Genomic DNA, 14,847 nt, shown 5'->3' on the forward strand with positions numbered 1-14,847 from the left:
ATATTTTTTTTGATGCAAGCTGCATGCAAATAACGTACAGTAATGATACGTGCATTCTTGCAATATACCGCTCTCCAGAGTTTCATAATATAACACCATTTCAAAACATTCTAAATAGCATAATCTCTAATCTTTCCAATTCTAAAAACTTAATATTTATGGGTGATTTAAATACCAATCTATTTACATGTTTATAGTTGCAAATTTATAGAAAAAAACATATTATTATTATGGCGACCGGATAAATCATCAACATGATAATTCAGCACATCTTTAAAAAGATATATAAAGTCATGGAGAGTGATGAAACAAAAACTTTAAAAAGGTTAAGTAGGTTAGGTTAAAAAAATTTTTTCATCGTTTTTAATGACTTTATACCACTTTTTAAAAGTGTTTTGAATAGTTACTGTGTTAAGTTAGCATGGAACCTATTATTATATACTAGGAGAAATGTTCACGTAGGTCTTTTGAAGATATACAATTCCATAGTACATATTTTGATGTATCTCATAAGGTTTAGGAGGTGTTAGCAATATAAGCGCCCGAAAATATATTTTTTACGACTTGATTGCAAAACATCGATTTTTATCTACTTTCTGTAAATATAATATGCACGTAATATTTTTTTTTTTTTTTTTTTTTTTTTTTTTTTTTTTTTTTTTTTAATTTGTGTATTACAGACTTGTGTCCATTTACAATACACATGTAACATTAACTACACAATGTAAAGAATAATAAGTAAATGATACGAAACAATAAAAGAAAAAGAATAGAAATAACAAGTTATAAATAGTGATTTTTTACATTCATATGCCTCTTGAATTCTTCAAGGCTACTATTAAAAATATCGATAGTCTTGGAGGCGTTGTTTAACAGCGCCATACCTCGTGTCATGCTATGCCGAGCCAGTACGTCCGTTCTGCCACGTGGGATACATAGCAGATCATGGTGCCGTCCCTGGCTGTAGTTGTTCGGTACGTATAACTTATAGCATTCCAGAAGGTATGGGCTATCTATTAAATTATTAAGAATTTTGTACGCCGTTACTGCAAGGGCCCCACTCCTCCTCGAGTGGAGACTTTGGTAGCGCGTTTTGGCAAGCAATTTTTCGTGATGCATGAATCGCGGGTACTCTCCGTGCATTCTCAAATACATGTATCTCAAAAACTTTTTTTGAATCTGTTCTAATATGTATAAACCATCGGAAAAATCTCTAAACGATAGTGAAAACGTTATCCAAATTCCTTGCGATGTTTAGAAGAACACACGGACAGCGCGGAAAACGACTTTTTCATAGTATTTGGAAGTAGAGATTATAAAGTAATATGCCTAACAAATAAAGTTTTACGTGTTAAGTGTTACTTATTAAGAAAAATGCATTTTTCCTTTGAAAATTTGGCCTTTAATTAGCCGCGAGTAGAACACATCTTGGCCTTTGAAACAAACTATCATTTTCAAGTCTTTTTATAAGCCCAGAAAAAATAAACAAATGTACATTGTGATTAATAAAACTCATTAAAAAACAAAAAAATAAAATATCCCGCCTATGAAAACTACTACGGACGAACCCCTTTCGGTTACTGCTTCATTTTATAATATCGATGGCTTAGCGCACACATCCGTTAAGGGCAATTAAAATTTTTAATTTATAAGAATACTACACGTATATTATAAGATCTAAAGAAACACAATTAATGTGAATATCCACATCTTACCCATTCTAGATGAAATACGTAATGTAAATTTTCCACGAAATATCTATGTACAAAGTGAGTACCTATTTTTGATAAATGCGTTACAAAGCATGTAATAGTTTTTACTTAAAAATCAAAACAGGCGGCTGGTGTTAAATGGAAATTTGAAACTTATCGCCATCTACATAAGGAGTGCTATTGTTAGTTACCCGATTCCAAATGTCACACGACGTGGTGCATCGCCTTAGGTACAAAACATCAAACAGCAAGTATCATGAATCGAGCGCTTAATATTAAATAATGTTTAAAAATCATCTTACCGACTATGACAAGCTTCACGTGCGTGAACTTGGATGGTTCCGTCCTGAAGTCCGCCCTGCAGCGGTAGAGGCCCCCGTCCTTGGGACGAGCGGGGCGCAGGCCGAGACGAGCGGGACGCGACTGCCAGCGGGCGCGACCTGCCAAGGGGGGCGCTGCCCAGTGGGCCCCAGAGGGCGCTGCGGGGGCCCGGGCGTCCCAGCTAGAAGGAATAAAAGGTGAGCGATGAAATACTAAGGTTAGTTGTTTTTTTCCTTTTGTTTTGGGAAAACGGAAAAAAAATAGGAAATTAATCCAATTAATATATAATTAGTCCTCTTCTTCATCCTGATAATCACTTTGTATGCCTTATTCGAGAGATGATAGCCTCCATTCAAAGCTCTGGTTAAATTGTAACTCTGATTTGGATTCCTGGATATGTTGGTGTCATGGGAAATGATATTGCGGATGCCTTGGCAAAACAAGGAGCGTCCAACCCTGTTGTTACCCTCGTAAACCACATTCCCCTATCTGACATTTTTTCCATCATCAAAGATAGATCTCGCAATGTTTGATCGGAGTATTGGCACATTGCCAGTCAATCCAAGGGAGCCTGCTATGCCTCAATACAAAGGACTATTCCATCAAAACCGTGGTTTCAGCAATTCCTTCATTTTTCCAAAAAAGAAATTTCTTCACTCATTCGAATGAGGATCGGACATTGTTCCGTTCCTTCCCATCTTTTTAAAATTCACGTCGTTGACTCCCCAGATTGTACATTCTGTGGTCTAGAAGTGGGAACTTTAGATCACATATTTTTTGGTTGTCCCTCTCTAAACAAATATCCTCTCTTCTATCAAGCCTTATCTTAAATTGCCTCCCCTCCATTCAACATCTCAAGTCTGAACTCGACTCCAATTTTCATTATAATTTTGAAATTTGCCTATTTAAATAAAATTAATATTTAAATTCACCTTTCATTTCTCAATAATTTTAAATGATGGCCAAGAACACCCTTGAAGGGTGAAAGCCAGAAATAATGGAAAAAAAAATTAATTAATAAAATAGAATATAAAATATTCCACCATCCTCTTGATAGCCATGATATCCTTTGATATCCCTTGATATCCATGGGATGACGTAAATTAGTACGTAAAAATATAAAGACTAGAGACAGCTAGAAAACTAGACTAACTTATCCGATATATAGCCACTATTTATAGGTTCGATTCCCAAATAAATAAATCATAATTAAAAAATATACGTAATCCTATGGATAAGCTATCAAGGGGATGGTGAAATACCAACTTAATGCTATGTATATTATCTGTGTGTCCAACTAAAATCCCTCAAGCGTTGCGCTTGCATGATGAAAATTTCATTATATTTGTCAAAAAGTTTTTCCTATTTTATTCATGATATGAATCTTAACTGACTGTGTTGGTATGCAGCAGAAAATATGCGCTTACCGGTAAAATCTCTTCAACGGGAGGCTCTAGCAATCAAGTATCTGCATTACGTTTCTGAATAGAATTAAATTATAAGTCAATGAGAAGTTCACAATGTTATTTCCATCATGAGCTAACATAAATTTAATCTTTTATGATTAAGGATACATACGATATTGTGTGTACGATACTTTGTTCTCAGGCGAAGCCAGGTAAGTTTTTTGTGGAAAAATCAGGATCATTCAATAACAAATCATATAAAATTCTTAAAGCTACTCCTGTAAATAATTCGTAGATATTGTGTAGTAGATACAAATGAATCTGTGTGTTCAGTGAATTTATAATATATTCGATATTATTTTTAATGATATAATTTGATTCACCAATTGTCTGTTGCAGGATTCTGTATTCAACTTAAAATTAAAGGGTCATATTCAGTGATACCCAATGGACAGGAATATCCCACAGTCATCAATCAAATTTGAATCTTTACGTAAAGACAAGTATATGAAGTGCGTAGAAAAAATACTTAAACGCAGTGAATTAAATTTAATTAATAAACATTATACTATCTGTAGAGTACATAATAAAAAAGGTTCTTCTAAAAGTGCATATTTTTTAACATTTTAAAATCACCTCAACGTAGGTATTATTCAGAAAATAATTAAGAAAGTGTAATTAATTGTCAACAGTATTATTCAATTATGAAATTATTTACACAATCCTATTATTACACTATTGAGATAAAGATATCCTGTGCTGTACAAAGCTCATAACAAGGACGATCGGAATTTCCAGAATTTATGTGAATTAGATTCCGTCATCTGTGATAATTTTAAGACGAATGGACGCATTACTTAAGACCCCCATTTCAGTGAAATAATGCGACGTTTTCGCACCAGAACATAATCTGAAATATAAGCGGTACGTCACTCCATTCATTCCAGGATATTTTATCTCTTGTATTGTCGAGTCCTTTCTTATGAGCTCGGAATAGCAAAGTGTTACTCGGCGCATATAAAGCATCACTGTAAATAGGGCTTACATTTATTTCACTCCTTAAGTTTATAGCCAGAATTTACAACCACCATGGAGAGGCATAAACCCGAAAATAATGTCTCAAAACCGGAAAGGTGGCAGCCCTTACATTTAATACTGTTTGCTAAGATATCACTCACGTAATAAATTTCTCGAAGAGAACTACGATAAGCCCATTACCCCGAGCCAGGGCTTATACAATAGCTCCTAATTTAGGAAGCATTCTTTTATCTCGAGCTATTATCTGACTAAAGCCATAAAGACCTCTGTTTCTCCGAGTGGTAGCGCGACAAGTTAGACAACCCCCCACCAGCCACCCACAAGTCACCCGTCACCTTGCTTTGTAATCTTAAGAGGTCAATAAAAATCTGTCTCAATCTTTTAAAGTTTGGATATCAAAGTAAAGGATGTTATTTCTTCGGCTTTTATGAGATAATTTGTCGCGCTCTGTTTCAATGTTTATCTTTTTCTCGTCTGTTTACTTATCTCTTGACTCTGTTTCTGCTTAATGTGCGCGCGTACCACCGCCTACGGGGGATGCCTACTCTATACTTGGGAACCCCGCGCATAAACACACCCTATACTCGCTCACTCTGTACACTGTTACCGAAAAGCGAAATACGATTTATATATAATATGCGAAATACGCAGATTGGAGGGTATCTCAAATTTAAATCCTTTAAGAGAATTAAAAGGAAACTGTGAGCGGAAAACGAGTACCTGCGTCGAGAAGCTCTCACCTAATAACTTATTCGTACAATAACAATCAACTAAAACATATGGAAATGAACAGTTCTTCACTTCTGAAGCGAATTCCATTCATTCACTTTAAAAATGTACGAGCTTTAAACAGTTTCGGACCCTCATCCCGCCCCGCTTTAAGAAGCGAATTACCACAAAGAAAAGCCAATATCTAATATCTTCCGTTATTTTCAGAGCTCAGAGCAAACTTTCCATGAAATTACAAAGTATTATTACTTTTATGGAATCTTTTCAAGTAGAGATTGTTGCGTAACAAATGCCCGAAAAGCGTTTCTTGCTCCTTGCTTCTTGCCCCGGGACTCCGGATCCGGAATTGGAGACTGGAGAGGCATAATGGCAGAAAAGCCCCGTCCTAGCGTTGAAAGCCCGACTCGAAGATGTGATCTATACACGCTTGGCAATATTAAATCATTCACAGTGATAATAAATTGAGTCTTCCATTGTTAAGTGTGTAATTGACATTTCCCCGGCGTATAATTTAACACTGAAGTGTAGCGAAACGTCGAGCGGAGTTCGTGTACAGTAAACAACAATGAAGGGTTTGACTAATAATATCTTGGAAGTTACCATAGAACGCACAACTGAGTGTTTTTACAGAAATGTATGTCAAAGGTCGGACCTTCACTAGATATTTAGGGACTGTCGTTATTCAGGGGCAAATATTTGCCTTTTCCAAGTTAAATAACCCATGAAATACACTTGCGAAATATCTTTCTTGCGAGATATTTATGTTAAAAGTTATCTTCCTCAACATAAACAAAATTAATGTTTGTTTAACATCATAAATAAAATGTAAGGCTGACGAGGGCAAGCAGCAAGCGCGTTCTGAAGGCTAGGCAAGGTGTAAGTGTAAAGGTCTCTGGAAGTGTCTACCTACGAACTCTATATTTTTATAATACATTGAAGGAACTAAATAAAAATATCGTTTTCAAAAGTTCAAGAGGCAGATATTTATGACTTCATAATCCAGGGTACTTTTATCATTATAGCAGGTTGTTTTTTATTGCATGGAACTGGTAAGAATAATGTTTTCCCGAGAAATTTGTCAATGATTTTAACCACGGGGTACCATTACATATTATATTGGTAGTATTAATTAATTTCATTATTTTTCTACCAAGAATAAGAACTAGGTGTTATATAGAATAGAGCTATGAGATGTATACAGGGAAAAGGCAAATACGTAAGTATTAATCAAATGAGAGAGTAGCTAAATTGGATTCCAATAAAAAAGAGACTGTTATTTAATGTGTTAATTTTTGTGCATAAAGTCATGAACAACCAAATGCCAAAATACTGAAAGCCAATATATCAAAAGGATGAAATTGTTTTTAATAGAGATGTTCATAATAAATTACGAAACTAGAAATATAAATAGAATTATATTGCCACATATAAAGAAATCAAAATCACAGAACTGCCTAATATACAAATGACTAAAGATGTATGATGAAATGCCTGAAAGTCTGAAGAATGAAGGAAGAATAAATGTATTTAAAAAAAAATGTTATGTTTATTGTAAAAATATTTAAAGTAACAAAATGAAATATTATCTTGTTTATATTAGTTTATATTCAAATGTTGTATAAACTAACTCAATAAATAATAATAAAAAACAATGCACGCTTGTTGTTGAAGAACTTAAATGTATGAATAAAAATGACGATTGGTAACATGGTCGATAAAAGAGTGAATATCCGAAAAGAGCTGAAATATCCACTGAATGATACGACACTGCACTCATAAATCTCCGGAAAGCAATTTCTCAGTGCAAGATAAATCAGTCAACTAACGGCTGGAAAACAGAAAGCTCGCGGTTACCTGATACCTCCAGTTAATGGTTAGTTAACCTTCACTGAGGCATCGCTTCACTGTAGGAGTTTGCGGGGGGCAGCGACGGAAGGGAAGCGGTTATAAAATATAATAGCTGTGGTCATAATTAATTATTTATTATATCATTTTGTACAACACTCATACGAGTATTTGTCACACGAGCCAAAAGCACAAAGTAGCTTGTATCGTTTTCCCCAAAGTGACTACAAAGCGGTTGGAGGCAAGTATAAATTGTCCTTACTGTCGGATTATGTTTCTCGTCTTATTTATACATCAAAATATCTGCGAAATTGTCTACTTGTAGTCATATTTCACGGGACTTTTAATCTTTTGTGCAAACGAAGGTATCTCGCACTTTGGAACTTTGCGAAACAGTTAGTAATTTGTAACTGTCTTCAATTTTGAGACAGAATACAACCTTCGCCGTTGTAGAGATAAACAATTCCCTTTCACGCAGAGAGGTTGTGTTGAACCTACGATTTCATGAGTGACACATTCCTGCTTTTTGTCTCACCTACCCCGCAGAAAATTATTATATTGCCGTTCTTAACCCATTATTCAGGTTTTTTCAGGAGACGGAGGAATTCCATCCATATTGTGACGTTAAATACTCATTCACATAGCTTCAGAAAAACTTAATTTAAACTGAGTGCAATAAAAGTATTCTATTCATTTATTCGGAAATATGAAATTATTATTATAATACTAACGTAAGATATTAAAATCACATATTGTTTTTTTTAAAACAAAACATCTTCTGTACCTAGACATTAATAAATAAATTAAAGAGAAATAAAAATTAAACAAGCAGGTTACTGCAAGAACGAATTACGAAAAACAGTTTATCTAGAATATTCCTAATAGTGATAAAGTAATAAACATATAGCGTCTGAGGGTTCATCAAAACCACAAAACTTGCACAAATATCAAACACATGCATAGTAAAATTCAATAATGAAACATTTAACGACTTTCAAAAGGACTTCCAAAGTGGTGAAGTGCCCACATAATGTGAGTGTTTCAAAATACGCTTTCACCTTAAGCATCCAGATGTCTGGAAGAAAATTGTTAAATTACCGGCAGGAGCCAAGGAGTGGTTTTGTGTGTCAGTTTTACGGGGAAGTAACTTCATTCGGAACTGCAATATTATATGGTTTGTGCAGTGTCGAAAGAGGTCAGAACCGCGTGACGTGAATAGTTAATTCTCCCCGACGGACCCTTATAAACCGGGTTTACCAATTTCAGTTTTAGATAAATTGGATAAACCTTTTAAAAGTATTTTTCAATGGCGTTCAATAAATTGAACCATTATTTAATATCGTTATGATATGGGGTGGAGAAAGGGAATGTTTTATGGAATGGAAAGATAGAATTTGAATACATTATCATAAAAAACAAGGGGTAGCTAGTCATAAGATGTTGTCAGAAGCAAAAGGTTACACGGTAATTTTATTCGTGTTTCAAAAGAAATTGACATTTCCCTTCAGTTGCGAAAAATCAGTTCCATTTCCAATTTTCATAGACTAGTTTAATGATGTAAATTGGTACTTACTTACATGTTATTTTTTAATTTTTATTGAAACATATAAACAAGGTTACAATTTTTTAACAATATAAACACCAATATTTCAATCACTCTCCTAATAAAGCAGCTGCTTGTGTTTAGGAGAGGACAACAAAAATATTTTTACATTTGTTTAAATTAAACAAAAAATATTAGAAATAAAACAAAAAATAACAATAAAAGTAATAAAAATAAAGGTTAGTTAATAAATGATTCAAAGTTATAAGCCGAGAGTTGTAAGAATTAAGTTATATATCACGGGAAGTGTTAAAGGTAACGATGAAGTTAAGTGGATTTGTAAGTTAATCATTACAACACAATCTATATAAATAAAATTGTTAAAGTTAGTTTGTTTTCAAAAATTAAATCTCCGAAAGTTCTTCAATGCTTGACAAGAACAGGAAAAACATATTTAAATAAACACCGCCATCTGTTGGACTTAAAATCACAACGCGCTATTGTTTCTGTGTCTGCACATACAGACTGAGCCACAGCAACGCATAGCGGGGTACAGTTAGTTATGCTATCAATTAATTATTTTTTTTTCGTTAAATATATTTTTTTAGTTAAACGTACAAAGTTGGTAGGTAAGAAGATAGATTCTGTTGGATGAATTTTTTACTTTTTGAAATTTTTGAGTAATTTGAAGAGATTTTCACATAAATCAAATAAGTATAGGAATTCAATTTATTATTTATTTATTCTTTTACACGCCCATAACGACTTATAAATATAAATGGTAGCTAATACAAATATGTGGAACCTACGAGTGATACAGAAGAATAATATGTAGAACCGATGGGTGATGCATAATAATAATATGTAGAACCGATGAGTGATACAGAAGAATAATGTGTAGAGCCCGTGAGTGAGACAGAAAAACAATATGTTGAACCTACGAGTGATACAGAAAAATAATACGTAGAACCTGTAAGTGATACAGAAAAATAATATATTGAAAAAAGTAATTATTTAAGAGGAATTCTATTATAATAACGTTACTATGTTATCAAAAATAAAGCTATGTTTACTTATCACTAATTCTTTTTTCAAATGAAATAAACACTTGACTCCATTTTCACAATTTAATCGATATACACAAGGCTGAGCTATCGTTAATATGTATAGAATAAAATGTATGTTTTTTTAATCTTTGACGCACGCAGCTAAACCAGAAAATGTATTGATTCCATAATAGAGTCCGAACGAAGGTGAGTTCGTGATAGGTATTTTGAAATCAAATGACTCTATAGACTGTTTATTCAAACTTCGGGCATTGTTAGGGAAATACATTAATACTGTTGAAAAAGAAAGGTAGCTCTTCTCATTATCATATTTCGAAATTTAATTTAATTCTTACACTTCAACGAATAAAAGTTTTCCCGTAATTTTTCACGGACACGACTGTATAGGAAAGGCATGAAAATAACGCTTATTTTCACTTCTCTGGAGTTTTACTCAAATTTCAGAAAAGTTTAATGTCGTTAGACAAGCTGATGCTCGTCGAGTTATCCAATATAATTTTCTAATAATTGAAAGAAAGAAAATTAAATTTCACGGAAGAAGCAAAATGATTATTACAACTAAACGTTGTTTGTGTAGGACGTGGAATGCTAAGAACACTAGATAGACATATTTTTGAACAGTAAATTAATAATAATGACATTATTAAAAGCTCCAAAGATAATCAAATTAGACATAAAAAGTAACGCCGTAGACAACGTAGTTTTAATAGCCTTTTATTAACTTTTGACGTTTCTGTTAATTTAAATTTAGACATTAATGCGCAGTCACTTTTCCGTGACGTCATGGTAGGGAGAATGTACCGGCTTTGTTATATATATAAAGTGTCAAACTTATTCGTAGATTTACTAAAACTCGGTATCATTTTCAAACTACAGTTAAAAAGCGGGCAATAGGAGAGTAAAACCACAATTTTACACCTCGTTTAATTGCTTCCCTCACTAGAACTTTACTGTTTCGCAACGATATTACAAAGTCACCCCAAAGACGTTCTGTTAGCTCTGAGAGTTGTTTCGTGTTTGAAATAATATTTGAGATGGAGATTGTTTCTTACTTGCACCCTTCCAATTACAGTTCGCGATGCCAGAATATATCCAGCAAACAGCAGCGTAATTGCTGATGCGGAGACAACTAAAGAGAAAGGATTCGGGAATGACAGTGTTGCTTCAGAATGCATTTTACAATTTAAAATTTTCAACAGCCATCACTAAAATAATCATATCGTACAATAAATTTAATTAATGGCATTACGTTACATCTGAGTATAAAAGAAAGAAGAAGTTTCGGAGTATGCTTTACTTATAAAACAGCTAACTCTAACTTTACTCGATAAGTCGAGAGTAATTACAAGATTTTTGTAATGTATTTAAAATGCAATTAAAATTGTATGTTAAATATTATAATTTTTAATATTAACTTTACACAGGAGGAGGCCCTGAGGTTAAATTATTTTTCTATCTTATCTTTGGGGATGTTGTGTGGAGGATTTTTTTGTAGAAAGGAAGGAGTGAACCCAAATCTTGCAGAGACCCATGTTGCAAGAAAGAGGAAACACAGAGGCCGGCAAATCGTTCTACAGTTTAAAAATATTAAAGATAAAATGGCTTAAGAATTTCACAATTGTTTCACTAATGTAAAAAAAATTAAAAAACAACTCTTCAAAAGCCGTATCAGGGCAAATAATGAAATGTAAAAAATAGACGTAAAAATTCACGAATTAAAAAAAAAATGCGAAAAAGATCGATAGTTCTGTGAGTGTATTTAGAGAGTATATAAGAACTGTGGATGTACAAATAACAATAAAAGATTATCTCAATTTGCTTCTTGCTTTGATCAGTCAAAAATAAAATAAATTTTCCTTTAATAAAAATAAAACACTCATTTTGTATAAAACCAATAATCTTAAATTAATTTATTTACCGACCGGTTTTGCTTGGCTCAAGCAAAATCAGGGTACAAATTAATACTGAAGTATTTAGTTTGTATCAATTATGGTACAGTATTAATAATTAATAAAAACTAAAACTTCAGAATTAATTTCTACCCTGATGATGCTTGAGCAAAGCGAAACCGGTCGGTAAATAAATTAATTTAAAACTCGTTTTTACACAACATAAGTGTGTTATGTTTATTAAACATGATAAACCACTAAGTGATTGGTTTCTACAAAAATATTCCTTTCATGAAATTATCATATATAAGGTAGAGAAAACGACGGAAAATATCTATCAGATGATGGTGAAATTTATTAAAAAAATGATAAATTATAAGGTAGTGTTTTGTGAGAAACGACCTCAAGAGAGTTAGAGCTAGAAGTGTGAAAGAATATAAAATTATATTTTTGTCGAGTAAAAATTTTGAATATCATTTAAAATATGAAAGTGCTAAAACCTGCTAACTGACGAATACTATTACAGTTCGGAAAAGCTCAGATATAAATTTAAAGTAAGTACTAGCCCCAACTCTCCAAACCAAAAAAGGTAAAGTATTTCTCTTCAACGTAGAAATTCCCACGTTATTAACACTTCTTCTTTATGCTAATGACGCTGAACTTTTAATTTTTAATCACTCTAATGATTCACCTCCCGCCAATAGGAATTATTACGCCCCCGCCACGATGGAAAGTTTGTTTTTCACGTGTGAAAGGGTAATTTTTAAAGCAGACATGACGAATTACATAATTTATTCTCGCACAGAAGGCTTGTTCCATTTCTTTCACATTTAGTAAAGCAAAAAGAAGTATTAAAAATAACCTTTGAATTTATTACGTCTACAATCCTTATAATTAAAACAGTTTTTTATTTCAATTTGGCATAATAGGTCCACTCAATATATATTCTTATTTTAATTTGGCATAATAGATCCACTCAATATATATTTTTATTTCAATTTGGCATAAAAGGTCCACTCAATGTTTTTATTTTTATTTTTGTTTATTGCAGAAACAAACAGTACATAATTACATAGATGACAATAGTTACAAAATTATAAAAGTTAGTACAATAATTGGTACCAATGACATGTCGCTGACATATATGCATATGAGGTATATTATACATTTTAAGGTTAAGTTACATTTTTAAGTTAAGTTAAATTAGTGTGCTGGGGAAGGAGAGAGGTGTGTGTGAGTGTTTGTGTGTGTGTGTACGTGTGCATGTATGTTTGTGTGTGGTTGTATGTGTTATGTGGGCGAATTCAGTGTGCTAAAAAAGTTTTTCTTAAATAGAGGGACAGAATCAAAATATATATTTTTATTTCGATTTGGCATAATAGGTCCACTCAATATTTATTCTTATTTCAATTTGGCATAATAGGTCCACTCAACATATATTTTTATAAGCTCTGCTTATTTCTTTAAATTAATAATCTCACTGCCGTATTTTAGCGTTAAGATTTGTGGAGTTACATTGATATGGATAATAATATTTTTTAAACCAGTCAGTCTGAAAAAAACTGTACAACTTTTGTTTTGATCCACACTCATTCGTGTATTCTCTGCGGGTTGTTTCAATGATGTAGGTATGAGGTTATAAAGTTTTAAGAGAAAAATATAAATTGTTGGAGAGAACGTCACAAAAATAAGAACAAGTATTTTGTAAACCTGCTGATATTTTCAACGGAACTAGCTACAATTTATCGTACAGGTTTTAGTAATAATTAGTTTTTTGAAACTCGTTATAAGTTATTAGTTCTGTGGCGTTATGGCAGAAGCTTGCATATTGGTTACAAATATTAACTTTTCTGAGAGTAAGTTATGAAAAATCAAATCAACGTTACATGTGTTTTTTTACTATCGAGCTTGTTTACACGAGATAACTTTCTGATGCAAATTACTGACATAAAAATTTTCAGAAAAGTTATAAAGAGCATATCCATAAAATTGTGGAAATATAGGAACCCAATAAGACCAAGAAAATTTCAAAGATTAGTCGTTTTTTAGATCATTAATTTGAAAATGTCCGAGTGAGATTTTATTCAACACGGTACGATTTATATTTATTTCAATGTAAAATTTATTTTCGAATACAACTTCCTTCGTCAAGTCATCAAGTTTAATTTGGAGGACTCCATTTATATTTTAGTTATTTTAGATAAAATAATATTTTTTAATTCATAAAAAAAGTTTATTTACAAACAAGCTCTGCTGTGATTGTGCGCGACAGCTATTTCGCCTACCGAAGGCATTACAAAACTGTAGTGTAGCCACTTACAGACCTATTTATATTACTCGTACTTCTCGTATAGATATTGTTACGTAACGCAAATAAGCTATAGTTATGGACTCCCAAAATGCCGGAGAAAACCCAACCAGTTTTTAGTTCCAACATGTGACGCAAACGGCGCCAGTTACGCTCGATCTCGGCACAAAGCTTGCCCGCGGTCATGACCCGTGACCCCTAAGAACAAAGCAAGAGCTCGGGCACATCAATGGTGGTGCTGAAAGTTCCCGCGTCTGACTCGAACGCTTGGTGCCGAGGCCTCCCGCCTCGCGCCAGCCTCATTCAAATAAGATGATCATCTTATTTGAATAAACTAGATCCACGTGAGTCGTTATTAACCTATTCTTTCCCTACCGTGTCATGATTTGTCAAATATTAACTTTAATGCCCCGGATCCATGTGCTACCCGTTGTATCGCAATACTTCTTTCATTTGGTAACTGAAGGCGACGTGAACCCTTTCCAGCAAAAGGTAGGTCCAGAAACATAAGTCCGATTGACTACCCTCGCCTGAAGTATACCATTTAGCCATAGAACTAGTCGCCGGCACTGTACACCCACCCTCGCTGGGAGCCCTCAAATCCACGACTTTAACAATATATATATTGTTAATATATATTCAATTCATTCGGAATACCAAATTGTAATAATAATAATAATAATAGTTGGATGATTTATATAACGCCGTTTTTGTGCAAAATCACCTCAAGGGCGCTGTAAATACAGAGTATGCGCAAAATTCAATCATGGAACGTATCTGCAAAACATTCAACACCCTACGAGATGTAGACATTTTCAAATGTACCTTGAAAAAATGTAACGCCAAACTGGCTGAATCTATTTCTTCATGCAAACAAATTCAGACATTCATTTTTAACGATTTCAGTGTTAACGGGTTAATCATATATTTTTACAATGTTAAATTATATTTTAAATAACTGTAAATAACTCCTAAATATAATAAAATAT

General features: G+C 33.1%; 1 protein-coding gene across 2 annotated transcripts in view; it reads right to left on the reverse strand.

Moving 5' to 3' along the window:
• Window positions 1–14,847, reverse strand: part of LOC149425895 (hemicentin-1-like) — a 440,318-nt gene that overhangs the window by 63,965 nt on the left and 361,506 nt on the right. For both annotated transcript variants that reach the window (XM_089645098.1, XM_089645106.1), the window contains exon 5: window positions 2,015–2,214. In XM_089645098.1, the coding sequence (XP_089501224.1) occupies window positions 2,015–2,214 (200 nt within the window). The remainder of the gene's footprint in view (window positions 1–2,014; window positions 2,215–14,847) is intronic.

The sequence above is a fragment of the Hesperophylax consimilis genome, chromosome 2 (genome assembly GCF_061612785.1).
Source record: "Hesperophylax consimilis isolate HC1 chromosome 2, BYU_Hcon_1.0, whole genome shotgun sequence".
NCBI lineage: Eukaryota > Metazoa > Arthropoda > Insecta > Trichoptera > Limnephilidae > Hesperophylax > Hesperophylax consimilis.